Source organism: Falco rusticolus, unplaced genomic scaffold, assembly GCF_015220075.1.
Source record: "Falco rusticolus isolate bFalRus1 unplaced genomic scaffold, bFalRus1.pri scaffold_220_arrow_ctg1, whole genome shotgun sequence".
Lineage (NCBI taxonomy): Eukaryota > Metazoa > Chordata > Aves > Falconiformes > Falconidae > Falco > Falco rusticolus.
This window is the reverse complement of record NW_023618215.1, coordinates 1-18,417: the sequence shown is the minus strand read 5'-3', so window position 1 is coordinate 18,417 and position 18,417 is coordinate 1. Positions and strand designations below refer to the sequence as shown.

Sequence of the window (18,417 nt, the reverse complement as noted above, 5' to 3'; positions counted from 1 at the left end):
CTGGGGGATCCCAGAGCTCTGGGGGATGCCCGGACAGAGGGATCCCGGTGTTCCCGGCACGCCCGGACCGGGGAATCCTTGGGCTCGAGGCGCTCCAGGGGCTGGGGAATCCCGGTACTCTCGGAATTCGGGAATCCGGGGGGTAGGGGAACCCGGTGCTACCGGGATTGTCGGGGATCCTGGGACTCCCACGTCTGGGGATCCCGGAATTTGGGGCTTCCAGGGACGGTGGATTGCAGAATTTGGGGATCCCGGGGCTAGGGGCTCCCGGGACTCTCGGAATTTTGGGGATCCCGGGGAAGCGGGCTCCCGGGGCTCCCGGGGCTCCCGGGGCTGGGGGCTCCTGAGGCTCTCGGAATTTGAGAATCCCGGGATGGGGGATCCTGTAATTCGAGGATCCCGGGGCTGGGGGCTCCCGGAATTTAGGGCTCCCGGGGCTGAAGGATCCTGAAATTTGGGGATCCCGGCATTTGGGGCTCCCGGGGCTGGAGGCTCCGGGAATTTAAGAATCCCGGGAATGAGGAATCCCGGAATCCGGGGCTCCCGGGGCTGGGGTCTCCTGGATTTTAGGGATCCCGGGAATGGGGGCTCCCGTAATTTGGGGCCCCCTGGAGATGGGGGCTCCGGGAATCCGGAGCTCCTAGGGCTGGGGTCTCCTGGATTTTGGGGCTCCCTGGAGCTATGGGCTCTGGGAATTCGGGGCTCCCGGGGCTGGGATCTGTCGGAATCTGGGGATCCCTGGAGATGGGCACTCCGGGAATCCGGGGATCCCGGGGCCAGGGGCTCCCGAAATTTGCATCTCCCGGAATCCGGGGATCCCGCGGATGGGGGCTCCCAAAATTTCGGGATCCCAGGAATGGAGGCTCCCAGAATCTGAGCGTCCCTGAATCGGGGTCCCCGGGGCTGGGGTCTTTTAGAATCTGGGGATCCCTGGAGATGGGGGCTCCGGGAATTTGGGAATCCCGGGACTGGTGGCTCCCGAAATTTAGGGCTCCCGGGAATGGGGCTCCCGGAATTTAGGGCTCCCGATATTTGGGGCTCCCGGGGCTGAAGGCTCCGGGAATTTGAGAATCCTGGGAATGAGGGATCCCGGAATCCGGGGATCCCTGGAATGGGGTCTCCTGACATTTGGGGGTCCCGGGAATGGGGGCTCCCGGAATTTAGGGCTCCCGGCATTTGGGGACCCCTGGAGATGGGGGCTCCGGGAACTTGGGAATCCCGGGGCTGGAGACTCCCGAAATTTGGGGATTCAGGGGCTGGGGGCTCCCGAAACTGGGGGCTCCCAGAATTCAGGGATCCCGGAATGTGGGGATCCCGGCACTGGAGGCTCCCGAAATTTAGGGCTCCCGGAATCCGGAGTTCTCGGGGCTGGGGGCTCTGGGAATTTGGGAATCCCGGGAATGGGGGCTCCTGGGACTCCGGGCTCCTGGCGTTGGGGTCTCTTGGGGTTTGGGGCTCCCTGGAGCTGGGGGCTCCGGGAATTCGGGGCTCGGGTGTCAGCGTGTGCCGACCCGTCCCGTCCCGTGGCGGGGTGGTGGTGAGGGGCGGGGGGCGGCGGCGCCGTCCTGTGAGGTCCGGGCTGGAAACTGTGATGCGGGGTGAGTCAGGGGCGGGCGGCACCTGGGGAGCCCCCGCGAGTGGGGGGCCCCCCGCGGGGGGAAGGGGGCTGCCTGCTCCTGGGGGGGATGTGGGGGTCCCTCTGGGGGTCCCCCCTCCCCCCACTCCCCTCCCACGCGTGTCCGGGCAGGGAGGGGGGACCAACAGGTATAGAGACGCGCCCCCCCCATCCCTCCCCCAGCAAAAGGGAGGGGGGCTGCGTGCTCCTGAGGGGAGGCGGGGGTCCCTCGGGGTGTCCCCCCTCCCCCCACCCCACTCCCACGCGTGTCCGCGCAGGGAGGGGGATCCACAAACGTAAAAACTCGGGCCCCCCGTCACGGCGCCTGGGTCGACCTCCCCCACTCGTGTCCCCCCGCCCACCGTCCCCCCCCACGCGTGTTTCGGTGCCCACGGGGGGCGCGGCCGCCCCGGGCGGGCAGGTGCGCCGGGGCCGGTTGCGGTTTGAGGCGCGGCCGCCGCTGCCCGGAGCCCCGAGGGGACGGGGATGGACGCGCCTGGTCCCGCCGTGGGTGGGGGGGTGGGGTGGGGTGGGGGAGGGGTCCCACCCACGGACAACCCCCCCCATCATCCACCCACCCCCCGTGGAGATATGCGTGGATGGAGGCGTGGGGATGGGGAGGGGGAGGCACCCAGGGGGTGGGTGGTGGTGTGAGGGTGATGCCCCCCCACCCCCCACCCCCCACGCGTGTCCCATCCCCCACCCAACACCCACCCACCCCCACCCCCACCCATCCCCCCACGTCCCACTCGCGGCACTTACTTGTCATGGCGGGGCGGGAGGGTCCTTCCCCCGCCGTCCCCACGGGGTGGGGGAGGGAGCGTTGGGCACCGGTGGGACCCACTCGCGACGTGGGGAAGGGGGGTGTGGGTTGCGTGGAGTGGGTGCTGCGTGGGTGGGTGGGTGGGGTAGGGTGGGGGTCCCTGCTGCCTCGCCAAGCGCTTGCACGCTCCCTTGCACGCGCTGCCTTGCACACGCGCTTGCACACGCACACGCGCGCCCACGCACACGCGCACCCACGGTCACGCTGTCACATCCACGCTCCCCTCCTCCCCTTTTCCTAACCCCCTCCCCCCACACACTACCCCCAACACCCCCCAACTCCACGCGCCGTGACACCCCTTCCCCCCCACTCCTATATCTCACCCCTCCCCCACGAAAACACTAAAAAAAAAAAGGGGGGGAAGGGTGCGCGCGTGGGACGGGTCGTCTGGGGGGGGTCTCGCGTGGGTTGAAGGAGGGGGTTGGATCTCTCTCTCCCCACCCCGCCTTTTTTTTTTTTTTTTTGGGGGGGGGTGTCCCTCCTGGCGCGCGGCGGCGGGAGCGCGTGGCCGTGCGTGTCCCCGCGTGACGCCCCGGCTCCGCGCGCCCGCCCCCCTTATATACCGCGGCGCCGCCGCCGGCCCGCGATGACACACGCCTGAGTCACGGCTTTTCCATTCAGCAACGCGCCGGGGGGGGGCGGGGGGGGCAGGAACCCCCCACGGAGAACACGGCGTGGGGGGCCCGGCAGACACGCGGGGCCCCCAACCCCCCCTCCCCCCCCCGGGTCTCCGCTGCCCCGCGGTGGGGCGGTTGGATGAGCGAGGGGGGGGGGGAGAGGATGGGAGGGGGGGCGGTTGGGGCGGGGGGGGAGGACCCCCCCACGGAGGACACGGCGTGGGGGATCGGGTAGACACGGGGGGACCCCCCCCCAGGTTCCCCCTTCCCCGCCGTGGGGTGGCTGGACACACGGGAAGATAGGGATGGGGGGGGGGCGAGGACCACCCCCCTCCAGAGGACATGGAGTGGGGGGTTGGGTAGACACGGAGGGACCCCCCCCAAGACACGCGGACATCCTTCCCGGGTTCGGCGGGACACGCGCGGAGATGGGGTGTGGGTGATGGGGGTTGCCCACGCGCGGGGTGGGAGAGTGGGGGCGGGGAGTGGGGGTGGGTACACGGGAGCGGAGATGTAGGAGGGGGCGCGTGTCCACGGGAGCGACCCCGGCCCCACGGGAGTGGCCCCAGATCCCACGGGAATGGCCCCGGATCCCATGGGAGCAGCCCCAGATCCCATGGGAGCATCCCCACGGGATCGACCCCAGACCCCACAGGAGCTGCCCCACGGGAATGGCTGCAGATCCCACGGGATCGGCCCCACGGGAGTAGCCCCGGCCCTACGGGATCGGTCCCATGGGAATGGCCCCAGATCCCACGGGAATGGCCCCCTGGGAGGGGCCCCACGGGGGAGACCCTGGCCCCACGGGATCGGTCCCATGGGAATAGCCCTAGATCCCACGGGAATTGCCCCAGATCCCACGGGAATACGGGAATAGCCCCAGATCCTACAGGATCGGTCCCACGGGCCGGCCCGGGGGTGCGCGGGGGGGGGGAGCCGCAGTGGGGTCCATGAAGCCCCAGGGTCGATCCCTGCGCCAGGATCAGCTTGAACAGGGATCGATCCCTGCCCCTGGGTCGGTCCCGCACCTGGCTCGGTCCTGCACCAGGATCCAGAGCCTCGGGGTCGGTCCCTGCACCGGGATCAGCTGGTACCGGGATCCGTCCCGCACCAGGATCAGCGGGTACTGGCTCGGTTCCGCACCGGGATCGGTCCCACATCGGGATCCACGGAGCCTCGGGGTCGGTCCCTGCACCGGGATCTGCTGGTACCGGGATCGGTCCCGCACTGGGATCCATACGGCACCGGGGCCGATCGCTACAGCGGGATCGACCCTTGGCAGGGGGGTCGATCCTGCCCCGGGGACAGTCCCTGTCCCTGGATCTGCTTGGAGCGGGATCTGCTTGCACTAGCCTCGGTCCCTACCCCGGGGTCCGTCCTGCTCCGGATCCACCCGCCCCCGGATCGGGTCCCTTAGCGAGATCCACCTGCCCGGGGGTCCGCCCGCAGCAGGATCGGGCCCCGCAACGGGATCTACCCGCCGCGGGGATCGTGCCCTGCACGGGGATCCACCCGCCCCGGGATCCACCTGCCCCGGGGCCCACCCGCAGCAGGATCGGGCCCCGCAACGGGACCCCCCCCCCCGCCCCCGGGATCCATCTGCAACGGGATCGGGTCCCCCAACGGGATCCCCCTGACCCCAGGGTACCCCCCCCACGTCCCCCCTTCCCCCCGCGGCTGCAGCAGCCGCTTCCACCCACGACCCCCCCGCGCGTGGAAGGGGGCAGCCCCCTCCCCCCTCCCCCCCGGCCCCCCGCGCTGACTCAGCCCCCCCCCCCCGCTCTCCCCCCACCCCAAGCGATGTCTCACCGCCCCCCCGGGCCGCGCCACGCGCGTCAGCGCCGGGACCCCCCGTGGGGCTGCGGCCGGGGGGGGGGGCGAGGGGCACGGGGGGGAGGGGGGGCGCGTCCCGCGTGGGGGCATCCCTCGTGCAGGAGGATCCCTCGCGGGGGGGGGCGAGTCCCTCGGGGGGGGGCTAGGGGGGCGTAATGGGCACCCACGCGGGACTTCCCCCCCGGGGCGCCCACGGGGGGGAGGCAGCTGGGGGTTTAGGGGGGACTGGGGGGGGGGAGGTCCGGGAGGCGTTTGGGGGTATGGGGTGGGGTTCTGGGGCAGCTGGGGGGGCTGGGGGGGTCCGGGGGGAGTTTGGGGGGATGGGGAGGGGTTCTGGGGTGGGTTGGGGGGGCTGGGGGGCTGGGGGGGATCCGGGGGAGTCCGAGGGGGGGTTGGGGGGTACCGGGGGGGAGGGGAGGGACCGGGGGAGGGGTGGGGGGGGTGGGGAGGGCCGGTGGGGGCGGGGGGGGGGACCGGTGGCGTCAGCGCCGGCAGCAGCGGAAACCCCGGGCAGCCGCAGGCACCGGCCCCCCCGGCCCCCCCCCGCCACCGCCTGCCCCATAGATACTGCCTCTGCCCCATAGATGCTGCCCCTGCCCCATAGCCATGGCCCTGCCCCATAGCCACGGCCCCTGCCCCATAGCCACGGTGTCCTGCCCCATAGCCACGGTGTCCTGCCCCATAGCCACGGCCCCTGCCCCATAGCCCATGCCCCATACCCTCCCCTATGGGGCAGTGTGGGGGAGGGGCCACCTGCCTGGGCAGCAGCCGCGGCCTCGCCAACCCAACCCCTCCCAACCCCCCCAAAATTTGGGGGGGGGGGGATGGGTGCACGGGGGGGGGAGGGGGCAGGACCCCCCGCCCCTCCCCCCCCCCGGCCTGCCGCAGCACGTGGCGCCCTTGGCGCGCTGGGTGCCCTTTGGGTGTTTTCCCAGACGGTGGTTTTGGTGCTTTTTATTTATTATTTTATATAAAATTTATTTATTTTTTTGGAAGGGGGGGAGGGAGGGGGTGCCCCTCCCCCACTCCTCCCACCCACCCCCCCCTTTATATTTAAGCAGATTGGGGAGGGGGCGCTGGGGGGGGGGGGGGGGGGGGGCAGGGTCACCAGTGCCCGTTGGTGCCCACGCATGGGGGGGGGGGGGGGGGGGGGGCGGGGAAGGGAAGGGGAGGGGGCCGCGGGGGGGGGGGTGGGGGAGGGGACGTGCGTCAGGCGGTGACGCCGAGGGGGCCCGGCAGGATGCGGCCGCGCGGTGCGGGGGCACCCACCGGTGCTGGCGTGGCTGGATGGGTCACCCCCCCTCCCCCCCTTCCCCTCCCCCCCCAACCCCCCCCTTCCCCTCCCCCCCCAACCCCCCCTTCCCTCCCCCCCCCAACCCCCCCCGTGGGTTCGGTCCGCGCTGGGGAGTGGGGGGAGCCCCCTCCCCCCCCATCCCCCATCCCTGGCATTGGGGGAGTAAGGTGGGGGCACCGGCAGCCCTCCCAGCCCCTCCCGAGCCCCCCAAATGCCCCCCATCCCCCCAATAACCTCCCCATAACTCCCCCATCCCCCCCATAGTCTCCCCAACCCACTCATAGCCCCCCCAAGGCACCCACTACCCCCATAGCCCCCCCCAGCCCCCCAATAACCCCCCCAGCCCCTCCAATGCCCCCCCAACTCCCCAGCTCCCCGCAGCCCCCCCATTGCCCCCCATCTCCCTCCAAGAACCCTCCAACCTCCCAGGCCCCCCGGCCCCACTAGACGCCCCTCATAGCCCCCCCAGCCCCCCCCCATAGCCCCCCACATCCCCCCCCATAGCTCCCCGATCCCACTCCAGCCCCCCTCATAGCCCCCCCAGCTCCCCAGCCCCCCATAACACCCCCAATGCCCCCCATAACCTCCCCAACCCCCCTCAGCTCCCCCCCAGCCCCCTCCCCCATAGCCCGCCCACCCCCCCCACAGCCCCCAAATGTTCCCCCAAACTCCCCAGACCCCTTCAGCCTCCCATAACCCCCCCATTGCCCCCCAGGCCCCCCAGACCCTTGTAGCCCCCCCATTGCCCCCCCATAGCGCCCCCAACCCCCACACCCCCCTATAACCACCAGCTCCCCCCTAGACCTCCCAGCCCTCCCGAGACCCCCATAGCCCCCCCAGCTCCACCCCATCCCCCCATAATCCTCCCCCCCCCAATGCCCTCACCCCCCCCCCCCTTATTTCCCCCCTTCCCTTTGGGCGGCGGGGGGGGGAGGGAGGCCCGCCGCTGACGTCATCGGTGGCTTCACGCAACCCTTCGGGTCGCGCCCCCTCCCCCCCCCCTCCCCGTGTCCGTCTGGGTGTCCGGGTGTCCCCCCCTCCCCCCCCCGCAAGGCTGGCGGGGAGGGGGGGGTTTGACGTAAATGCCCCCGGCCGGGGCAGGCCCGGGCTGACCGCAGGGGGGGAGGGGGAGCCCGGGGGGGGGAAGGAGCCCGGGAAGGGGGGGTGGGTGCCCTGGGGGGGGAGGGGGAGCCCGGGAGTGTAGGGGGAGCCCGGAGGGTGTGGGGAACCCTGGGGGGCGAAGGGGGGGGCCGGAGGGGATGGGGAGCCCTGGGGGGGAGGGGTGGACCGAGAGGGGGGGGGATGGATGGAGGGACCTCCTGGGGGGGAGAGGGGCAGGCTGGGGCTGGGGCGGGGGGGGGGGGGGGCAGGTGACCTTGATCTTGACCTTAGGTGTCCCAGGGAGGGACGGACCCCCGGGGGGGGCTGGGGGTGGGGGGGGGCGGGGGGCGTGAACTTGGGGCAGGATGGACCCACAGGCACTGCCAACACACGTATCCGTGTGCACACGTATGTGCACGAATGTTCCCATCATGCACACGCATGTCCGTGCCACGCATGTCTGTGCACACGTATGTGCCCATGACACCCACGCGTGTCTATGTCCTGCGTGTCTGTGCACACACGCGTGTCTGTGCCATGTGTGTCTGTGTGCACATGTATGTGCATGTAAGTTCTCATGACACCCACGTGTGTCCCTGCCTTGCATGTCTGTGTGCACACGTATGTGCCCACGATGCCCATGCGTGTCCGTGTGCACGCGTGTCCGTGCCATGCATGTCTGTGCACACGTATGTGCCCAGGACGCCCACGTGTGTCTGTGCCCTGCGTGTCTGTGCATGCACATGTCTGTGCTGTGCATGTCTGTGTGCACGCGTGTACGTACATGTGCCCATGACACCCACACGTGTTTAGGTCCTGTGTGTCTGTTCACACACGCGTGTCCATGCCATGTGTGTCTGTGTGCACACGTATGTGCATGTAAGTTCTCATGACGCCCACACTTGTCCCTGCCATGCATGTCTGCGCACACATGTGTCCGTGCCGTGCGTGTCTGTGTGCACACATGTCTGTGCTGTTTGTGTCTGTGTGCACACATATGTGCACATACATTCCCATGACACCCATGTGTGTCTGTGCCATGCGTGTCTGTGCACACGCGTGTCCATTCTGTGCGTGTCCGTGTGCATGCATGTACATACATGTGCCCATGACGCCCACACGTGTCCGTGCCATACGTGTCAGTGTGCACATGCATGTCTGTGCACATGTGTGTTCCCACGGCACCCACACATGTCCATGCCATGTGTATCTGTGTGCACGTGTATGTCCACATACGTTCCCATGATGCACATGCATGTCCATGCCTTGCATGTCTCTGCACACATATGTGCCCATGACGCCCACACGTGTCCATGCGGCACCTGTCTGTGCCCACACATGTCCATGCCATGCGTGTTGGTGTGCACACGCATGTCTGTGCACATGTATGTTCCCAGGACATCCACATGTGTCTGTGTGCACATGTATGTGCACGTATGTTCCCATGACACCCACACGTGGCCGTGCTGGTGTGTCTGTGCCCACACGTGTCCGTGCAATGCGTGTCTGTGCACACACATGTGCCAGCCCATGTCATGTGTGTGCACAGCTGTGCCCGTAGGCCTGAGCTGCACACACACGCTTGAACATGCGTGTTCTGGGGGCTCTGGGGGGGAGTTGGGGGCTCCGGAGGGGGGATTTGGGGGGCTTGGGGGGAATTTGGGGGAGCTCAGGGTATCCCGGAGGGTCTCTGGGAGGATTCGGGGTCATGGGGGGTCTCTGGGGGTCTCAGGGAGGGGGAATGTAGGGTCTCTGGGGTGGATCTGGGGGTCTTAGGGGGGTCTCAGGGTGTCCCCTAGGGTCTCCGGGGGGATTCAGGGTCTCCGGGGGGATTTGGGGGCTCCAGGAGGGGGATTTAGGGGACTTGAGGGGGCTCCGGGGGTCTTGGCTGTCTCGAGGGGTCTTGAGGGGGATTTGGGGAGGGGTTGGGAGGTCTCGGGGTGTCCCGGAGGGTCTCCAGGGGGATTCGGAGTCATGGGGGGTGCTCTGGGGGTCTCGGGGGAGTATTCGGGGGGAATTCGAGAGTCTTGGGGGGTCCCGGAGGGTGATTTGGGGTCTCCGGGGAGTCTCGGGGGGGGGGATTTGGTGGTTTCAGGGGGGATTTGGTGGTTTCAGGGGGGTCTCCGGGTGTCTCGGGGGGGATTTGGGGGTCTCTGGGGGGTCTCCGGGGGTCTCGGGGGGATTTGGGGGTCTCGGGGGGATTTGGGGGTCCATGGGGGGTCTCGGGGAGGGGATTTGGTGGTTTCAGGGGGGATTTGGGGGTCCTCGGGGGGATTTGGGGGTCCCCGGGGGATCTCGGGGGGGATTTGGGGGTCTCGGGGTGGTCTCCGGGGGTCTCGGGGGGATTTGGGGGTCTCCGGTTTGGATTTGGGGGTCCCTGGGGGGTCTCCGGGGGTCCCGGGGTTCCGGGGGACGGGTCAGGGACCCGGGGGGCGGGGCCGGAGACCCGGGGGGATGGGTCTGTAAGCAGCGTGCTCCCCGTGGGCGTGGCCTTCCACCGCCGCGTTCTGATTGGCTCCCTCTCTTCCCGCCGAAACAACCCCTGGCCCCGCCTCCTCCCTCCCGCCCTCCACGCGGGGGAGCAGCGCACGGCCGCGCTCCGTGCTCTCATTGGCTTGCGCCGGCCGAGGCGGCAAAAACTCAGCCAATGGGAGCTCTGCGATGCGGAGGAGTGGGCGGGACCTGCTGTGAGGGCGAGGAAGGGGCGATGGCGGTGGTGCTGAGGGATCCCGGTCCGAGGGGGCTCATGGCTGTTGGGAGGGACCGGGGCTGCCCTGGGGGTTCTAGCACCACCCTGGGGCCGTTCTGGGGATGTGGGGAAGGGGCCGGTGCCGGGGCTGCCCTGGGGGGGCTGGGGGAGCGGCTCTGGGCTGAGGTTGAGGCTGAGGCCTAGCTCCGGGCTGAGGCCTGGCAGTGGTGGTGGGTTGTGAGGGAAAAGTTTGGTGTAGGGGGCTGTGGGGGAGGGTTGTGGAGGGGGTTGTGGGGGGGGTTGGGTTTATGGTGCTGGGGGGGGTTGTGGCGGGGTGGGGGGGGGGTAGGGGGCTGTGGTGAGTGGTTGTGAGAGGGTGGGGGGGTTTAGGGGGATGGGGGGAGCTGTGAGGGGGGTTGGGTTTAGGGGGCTGTGGTGGGGTGTTGTGAGGAGGTGGGGGGGTTTAGGGCGCTGTGTGGGGGAGTTGGGTTTAGGGGGCTGGGAGGGTTGGGTTTATGGTGCTGGGGGGTGTTGTGTAGGGGGTGGGTTTAGGGGGCTGTGGGGGGGTTGCGTGTGGGGGTTGGGTTTATGGGGCTGTGGGGGGGTGGGTTTAGGGGCTTGTGGGGGTTGTGTTGGATTTAGGAGGCTGTGGGGTGTGTGTGTGAGGGAAAAGTTGGGTTTAGGGGGCTTTTGTGTGGGGATAGTGGCCTTCTTGTCCCCTCCGCATTCTGCCCCGCTCCCTCCCCACCGTGGGGACACTGACCCACTTTGCCCCCCTCCCAGCCTGTGGGGCCCCAGCCATGGGGAGGGGGGGGTGCGTGGGTGCAACTGGGGGGCTCCTTCCCCACAGGGATGCCGTGTGGCCCCCATGCCAGAAGGGAGCCTCGCTGCAGCCCCCCCTGCCCCCCCCAGCAGCGGGTGCTATCATGTGGATGAGTCCCAAGGGCCTGGGGTTGTGGGGTGCCCCACGGTGGGGTTCGGATAAGATTTGGGGGTGTGTGCAGACGTGCCTTGTGGTGAGCTTGACCCCACTGTCACCATGGGGTCAGGCCTTTGAGTGCAAAAATGCCCCCCCCCCCCATTTTCAGACACCTCTGGGGGGGTGCCCCTCCACCTTAGCAGGGCTGAGACCCCCAGCTCAGCCCCACCTGCTGCCCTCAGCCCCCTGCCCATCCCCCCGTGGCTCTGCTTCCCTCCACGTCCCCCAGCCCCCCCCCCCCCCTCAGCCGGGTTTCCTGGCCTGGCTCGCCCTTTCCTGTCCCCCCTCTGTCGGGAAATCGCTGCTGGGTGACGAGGACAAAGGGGGGGGACACACACACGATGTGGGACATGGGGCTGCAGTGTTGAGCTGGGGGGGGATAAACCGGTGCCGGTGTCGAGCGCTTGGGAGTCGGTAACGGGGGTGATGTGGGGGTGATGCTTCCCCTTGGGGTGTCCTGGGGGGGGTTGGGGGTTTTGGGGGGGGGTGTGTGTCTCTGATGTGTTCCTCCCCCCCTCCAGGAACACTGTCGCCATGTTCCCAGAGGATCGCAAGGAGGGCAGCCCCCGTTTTGGGAAGCTCCACTTCCCTGTCGGCCTCTGGATCAACTCTCCCAAAAAACGGTTGGCCAAGATTAGTCGCCGCTGGCCCAGCGCCGGCTCTGTCAGGTAAGACCCCTCCCCTTTCCCCCCCATCCCCCCCACCCCCCCCCAAACCCCCCCCGTAACCCCTCTCCCCACCGCAGATCGACCTCCTCAGACACAACCAGCCGCGGCAGCGAAACGGTGGAGCTTCGTCCCGCCGGGAAAACCAAATCCTCCCGCCACAAACGTCTTTCCAACCTTTTCCACCGCACCACTGCCACCACCACTGCCACCACCACCGGGCGTTGGGCCAGTGAGAAGAAGCTGGTGGATCTGGTGGATCCTGAGGTCTTAGTGGGGGGGGATCACCCCCCCGGGCAACGCCAGCTCCCCGGTATCCTAAAAATTTTTGGGGGGGATATTTCCCGGGGGGCTAATTATAAAAGTGTTTTGGCAACGCCACGTTCCACCGCCCGAGAACTGGTGCGGGAAGCCTTGGAGCGGTACGGATTGACTCCGGAAGAGGGAATTGCAGGAGAATACGTCCTTTGCGATGTGGTGGGCCGGGCGGGGGGGCCCGGGGGGGCTTGGCAGGTGGAATATCTGCGCCCGCTGGGTGAGGCTGAGCGCCCCTTGGTGCTCCAGGATGTTTGGAAACCCAAAAGTGGCTGTTCCCGGCGCTTTGAGATCCGCCGCCAGCAGGAGGTGGAGCACGGCTGTGAGGGGGACAACACCGAGACCCCTGGTGAGTCACCTGCCCCTGTCCCGCGCCCCCCCCCCGGGCTTAATTCTGTCCCTTTAACCCCCACCCCCTGCCCAGGTCTGAACTATGTCGTGTGTCCCCCCCCTGTCCTCCCCCAGCCAGGTGTCAATTCTGTCCCCGCCCCCCCCAGGGGTCAATTCTTTCCCTTCCCTGCCCCCCCCCCCCAGGTGTCAATTCTTTCCCTTCCCCCCCCCCCCCCCCCCCCCCCCCCGAGGTTTCAGTTATGTCCTTGCCCCCCCCGCCTCCCCCCCTCAGTTCTCACTTCTGCCCCTCCCCCCCTAGGTCTCAACACCCCCACCCGGCGCTCACAGAAGAGCCGCTCGCGGGCAGCCTCAGGGGGGGGTCCAGGGGCCCCCCCCAAGGACCGAGCCGACAACCTCTCCCTGCGCCGCAGCATCAGCGACATGAACCTCAGCACCAAGCGTCGGCGGGAGCGCAAGACGGTGCTGAGCGTGGCGGGGGGGGACCCCGCCCCCCCCCAAAGTGATGAGGGGCCCCTCGAGACCCCCCCACCCCCCCCGGGTGAAGGGGGGGCTGCCGAAGAGGAGGCAGGGGAGGGGGCCGGCCTGGAGCAGCTGGCGCAGTGTCTCATCCAGCCCCCCCAGCAGCACCCCTACTTCCTGCTGCTGCAGGGCTACGGCAGGCAGGTGAGGGGGGGCACAGGGGAGTGGGAGGGGCACAGGGGGGTGGGAGGGGGCCCCCCTTCCCTCAACCCCCCCCCCCCCCCCAAGGTGGACCTCCCCTTTCCTCGCCCCTTCCCCCACTATCCCTGCTCCTCCCCCCAGGTGTCCCTCCCCTTTCCTCGCCCCTCCCCCCGAAGCATCCCCCCATTTTCCTTGCCCCCCAACGTGCCCCCCCCTTCTTGCCTCCCTCAAAGTGCTCCCCCCCAAGGTGCCCCCCCCTTCCTTGCCTCTGCCCCCAAACCATCCCCTCCTTTCCATGCCCACCTCCCTGAGGTGCCCCCCCCCTTTCCTTGCCCCTCCTCCCAAGGCATGCCTGCCTTTCCTCACCCCTCAGTGTGCCCCCCCCCCCAAAGTGCCCACCTTTTCCTTGCCCCTCAAGGTGCCCACCCCTTTCTGTGCCCCCCAAAGTGCCCTCCCCCAAGGTGCCCCCCCTTCCCTTGCGCCCCTCTTTCCGTGCTCCCCCCTCACCCCCTTTCCCTCCCCCCCCAGGACTTTGTCATCTACGTCATGACGCGCCCCCAGCATGTCTTTGGCCGCCCTGAGCGCCGGGGGGGGGCCCCCGAAAAATCGGGGGGCTGCCTGGTTGACACCTTCCTCAACGCCCCCGACATCCTCCCCCGCCACTGCCTGGTGCGGGCAGCCGAGGGGGGGGGCCGACCCCCCCTCCCCTGCCACTGTCCGCCCATTTCGGGGGGCCCCTGTCACCCACAATGGAGCACCCCTCTTACGCCCAGCGCCCCTCCACCCTGGGGATTTACTGGGCTTGGGGCAACACTTTTTATTCCTTTATAAAGACCCCCGAAACACCTCAGGGGGGTCCCCCAGCCCTCGCCCCCCCTGGTTACCCCCTGCTCGGCCCTCCCTGGGCTTGGCGGGGGTTTTGGGGTGTCCAGGCTGCGGTAGGACCCCCCAAGAGCGGCAGGAGGCCCTGAGGAGCTGTTTGGAGAGCCCCCGGCCCGAGCTGCGCTACAGACCCCAGGAGGAGGAGGTGCTGCTGCGGGAGATCGTCAGGCTGCCGGAGGAGGGGAGCGGGGGGGGAGGCAGCGGCGTTCTGGGGGGGCTGGCCCCCGCTTTCCTGCTGGGGCTGTGCCTGGAGCATGCAGCACGGGCCTTCCCCCCTGAGCGCTTCCCCCCCCTGCTCTGCCGGGTGGCACTGCTGGTGAAGGAGACCGTCTGGGTGAGAGGGGGGGCAGAAAAAGGGGGGGCAGGGGAGAGGGGTGCGCTTTGGGGGGGAGGGGGCGAGGGGGGCTTTGGGGGAGGGGGGCGCTTTGGGGGGGCACGTTGAGGGGGGAGGGGAGGGGGGTGCTTTGAGGGTGCAAGGAAGTGGGTCATGGAAAAAGGGGGCACTTTGGGGGGTAAGAAGGGTTCTTGGGGGGGGGGAGGAAAGCGGGGGCACTGGGGGTGTGTGTGATAAAAGGGGGGTGCTTTGGGGATGAGGGGAGGGGGACAAGGTGGGTCAAGGGGTCCCGGGGAACTGATGGGGTTTTGCCGGCAGGAGAAGATCAAGGAGATCGGGGACCGGCAGCCCGAGAAGTGAGTGACCCCCAACCCCTGCCCCCCCAAAGTCAGCCCCAGGGAGGGGTCCCCAAAACCAGACCCTGGGGTGACCCCCAAAGGCAATTCCTTAGGGGGGACCCCCGAAGCCACTCCTGTTGATGGGGGAACCCCAAAGCCACCCCCATGGCTCCCCCCACCCCAGGGTGGGGGACCTGCGGTGTAACACACCCCCCCCCAGGCAGCAGGCTGCAGCCCCCGTGGTGCTGAGACAATTCCTTTGGGGGGCCCCCAAAACCAGCTCATGGGGGAGACCCCACAGCCACCCCCATGGCTCCCCCTCCCCCCCTCCTGATCCCCTGCCCCAGGGTGGGGGTACAGCAGTGTAATCCCCCCCCTTCCCCCCACCCCCCCCAGCCAGCAGGATGCGGCCCCCGCGGCGCTGAGCGCGGCGGCGGTGGCGGCCGACCTGCGGCCCCTGCTGCGGTGGTTGGCCAACGCCATGGAGCTGCTCAACCTGGCCCAGGCCCGCGTGCTGGAGCTGGAGCGCGAGCTGGAGCTGGAGGGTGAGCCCCCCAAAACCCCGGGGCACCCCAAAACCAGACGGGGGGGGACCCCAAAGCCACCCCTGTTGGAGGGGGTCTCCATGCTGGGGGGGGACCCCAAAGATAGTTCCTTAGGGGAGACTCCAAAGCCACTCCTTCTGGGGGGGACCCCAAAACCAGCCCTTGGTTGCAGGGAGGGGAGATCCAAAAACCAGTCCAGGGGGTTTCCCCTAAAGACAGTTACTTAGGGGGGACTCCAAAGCCACCCCTCCTGGGGGGGACACCCCAAAGCTGCCCCTGCTGGGGCCAACACCAAAACCAGCCCGGGGGGGGACCCCAAAACCAGCCCGGGGGGGGGGGGGGGGGGATGACCCTAAAGGTACCCCTGCTGTGGGAGAGACCCCAAAACCAGCCTGCGAGGGGGACACCCCAAAGACAGTTCATTGGGGGACCCCAAAACCAGCCCCTGCAGGGGGGGATGACCCGAAAACCAGCCCGGGGGGACCCCAAAGACAATTTCTTAGGGGGGACTCCAAAGCCGCCACTCCTGAGGGGGACCCCGAAACCAGTCTGGGGGGGATGTCCCCAAAGACAGTTCCTTAGGGGGGACTCCAATGCCACTCCTGTTGGAGGGGGACTCCATGCTGGGGGGGGACACCCCAAAACCAGCCCCTTTAGGGGTCACACCCCCCTCCCCCCCCCCAACCCCTCAGGCCCCTGCCCGGAGCTGACAGGGGACCTGGAGACATGCGATGAGGCGCTGGGGGTGCTGGACGAGGTGATCATGTCCACCTTCCAGCAATCCGTCTACTACCTCACCAAGGTCAGCACCCCCACCCCCTCCCCAACCCCCCAGCGCCCCCTCCTCCAACCCCCCCGCCCCCCCCTCACCCCCCCCTTTTTTTTTTTTTTTTTATTTTACAGACCCTTTACTCCGCTCTCCCCACCCTTTTGGAGAGTAACCCCTTCTCGGGGGCCGGGGAGCCCAGCGCCGGGCAGGATTTGGCCAGTGTCCCCGAGGGGGTCCGGCCCACCTTGGCCGTTTTCCAGACGGCGCTGGAGCTGACCCGGGATTGCCAGTTACACCCCGACCTGGTGTCCCAGACCTTCGGGTACCTCTTCTTCTTCTCCAACGCCTCCCTTTTCAACACCCTGATGGAGAAAGGTGAGGGGGGGCGCGCTGGGGGGGGGTGGGGGGGCTGGAGGGGCACGGGGAGGGGAGCAGAAGTGTGGCTGTAGGGCCCTGGGGGGCTGTGAGGGCCCTGGGGAGCTTGGAGGGGGGCTTGGGGTGGCTGAGGGTATCGTGGGGGTTGGGGGGGTCCCTGCGGGGACCGTGTGTCCCTGCTGTGCAGTGGGGCAGGGTCCGAGCCCTGCCCCCCCCCCCCCCTTCCCCATCGCTCCCAGTTTCCTCCCATTGTCCCTACTGGGAGCAGCAGGAAGCAGCCTGTTTCCGTGGGGGAGGGGCAGGGGAGCAGCATCACCCCGACGCCCCCCCACTCGCCCCGCCCCCCAGGCAGTGCCACCATTTTTCCAGTGGTGGTGGGCAGCCCCCCTCAATGCCCTACCCGCCCCGCCCCCTGACGCCCCGCCTTTAATGCCCCGCCCCCCCGGCAGCACCGGCCCCTTCCAGTGGTGGTGGGCAGGCCCCAGCCCCTGACGTCACACCCCCTGACGCCCCGCCCCCCAGACAGCGCCGATCCCTTCTTCCAGTGGTGGCGGGCAGTGCCCCCTGACGCCCCGCCCCCCCCGGCAGCTCCAGCCCCTTCCAATGGTGGTGGGTAGCCCCGCCCCCTAGTCCCCCAGACAGCGCCGGCCCCTCCTTCCGGTGGTGGTGGGCAGCCCCGCCCCCCCGACGCCCCGCCCCCCTGACGCCCCGCCCCCCAGGCAGCGCCGGCCCCTTCTTCCAGTGGTGGCGGGCTGTGCGCATCCGGACCAACCTGGACCTGGTGCTGGACTGGCTGGCGGCGCTGGGGCTGGGTGACATCGCTGGCGAGTTTTTCCGCAAGCTCTCTGCCACCGCCAACCTGCTCTGCACCCCCCGCAGTTGCCTCAGCAAGGTGCGCTGGGGGCACTGGGAGAACTGGGCGGTAGTGGGGGATGGAGTACAGTGAGACACGGGGAGGACACGGGGATGCAGAAACTGGGGGTGTGGGGCAGTTGGAATGGGTGTGGGGACACTGGGGGTGTGCTGGGGGATACTGGGAGCACTGGGGGCACTGGAGGATGTGGCACAGGGAGACACGGGGGGACACAGATGCAGAAACTGGGGTGTGGGGGCAGTTGGGGGGGGGGTGTGGGGACACTGGGCGGCACTGGGGGCTACTGGGGATACCGTGGGGACAGTGGGAAGGGTCTGGGGACACGGTGACCAGAAGAGCCACAGCAGGGGATGGGAGGGGGTGTGTGTGTGTGTGCAGGTCTGAGGGGGGGGGTCAGGGCTGTCAGCTGGTGCCACCCTGTCCTCAAGTGTCCCCCCATGTCCTCACGTGTCCTCCCAGGCATCGTGGTCACGGCTGCGGGCTGAGTTCCCGGTGCTGTCCCCGGCGCAGCTGCACCACCTGCTCAGCCATTACCAGCTGGGGCCCGGCTGCCCCGCCCCCCCCGCCTGGGCCCCGCCCCCTGAGGAGCGTGACCTGGTGGCCTCAGGTGAGGGACACACACACCCCCCCCCCCCGTGTCACTTTCCTCCGTGTCACCCCCCATGACCCCCCCCCCATGTCATCTCCTCCTCTGTGACCCCCTTCCCCACCCCTCCCCCCCCATCCCGCTCCTGCCCCTCCTCTCCCTGGTTCCCCCTCCCTCGCCCCTCCCACCCCAGTATCCAACTCCCACCGCCCCCCCAGGTGACATCTTCGAGAGCTTCTCGGAGCACCCGCCGCTGCTGCTGCCCAGCCAGGGCTTCCGCCTGCGCCTGGGGGAGCCAGTGGGGGATGAGGGGCTGCTGCGCCCCCTCTGCCGCCTGCGCCGCCTGCTCTGGGACCTGGAACAGGGGGGGCTGCCCGCCAACCAGCGTGCCCTGGGCCTCGAGGGGGCCCCCTGAGGTGGGGGGGCAGGGGGGGGGGCAGTGGGACACACCCCCCACCCCCCCGGGGACTGGGACCCCCCACATTGGGACTGGGTGCACCCCAAGGACAGCAGCGATCCCTCGTAAAGGGACTGGGTGCACCCAAAGGGTACCGGCACCCGCCCCCCCCCCCCCCCCCAAGGGCCAGGATACCCCCCAATGGGACTGGGACCCCCCCAATTGGACTGTGGACCCCCAACAGGGGCGACCCCCACCCCCAGTGGGATCAGGGGCACCCAAGGACAGCGGGGACCACCCCTGCCAGGGGACTGGGACCCCCCCCTCTCAAGGGACAGGGACACCCCTCCAATGGGACGGGGACCCCCCCCTCAA

General features: G+C 69.0%; 1 protein-coding gene across 1 annotated transcript; it reads left to right on the top strand.

The window, feature by feature from the left end:
* Positions 1-11,282: 11,282 nt before the first annotated feature.
* Positions 11,283-18,411, top strand: RASIP1 (Ras interacting protein 1). Its single transcript, XM_037374789.1, is given in 13 exon segments — positions 11,283-11,365; positions 11,473-11,619; positions 11,697-12,280; positions 12,581-12,945; positions 13,471-13,638; positions 13,640-14,158; positions 14,477-14,514; positions 14,893-15,041; positions 15,734-15,843; positions 15,945-16,185; positions 16,905-17,077; positions 17,519-17,666; positions 17,864-18,411. Coding segments are annotated over 12 exon segments (2,826 nt in total). The 5' UTR covers positions 11,283-11,365; positions 11,473-11,485; the 3' UTR covers positions 18,061-18,411.
* The last annotated feature ends 6 nt before the right edge of the window (positions 18,412-18,417 follow it).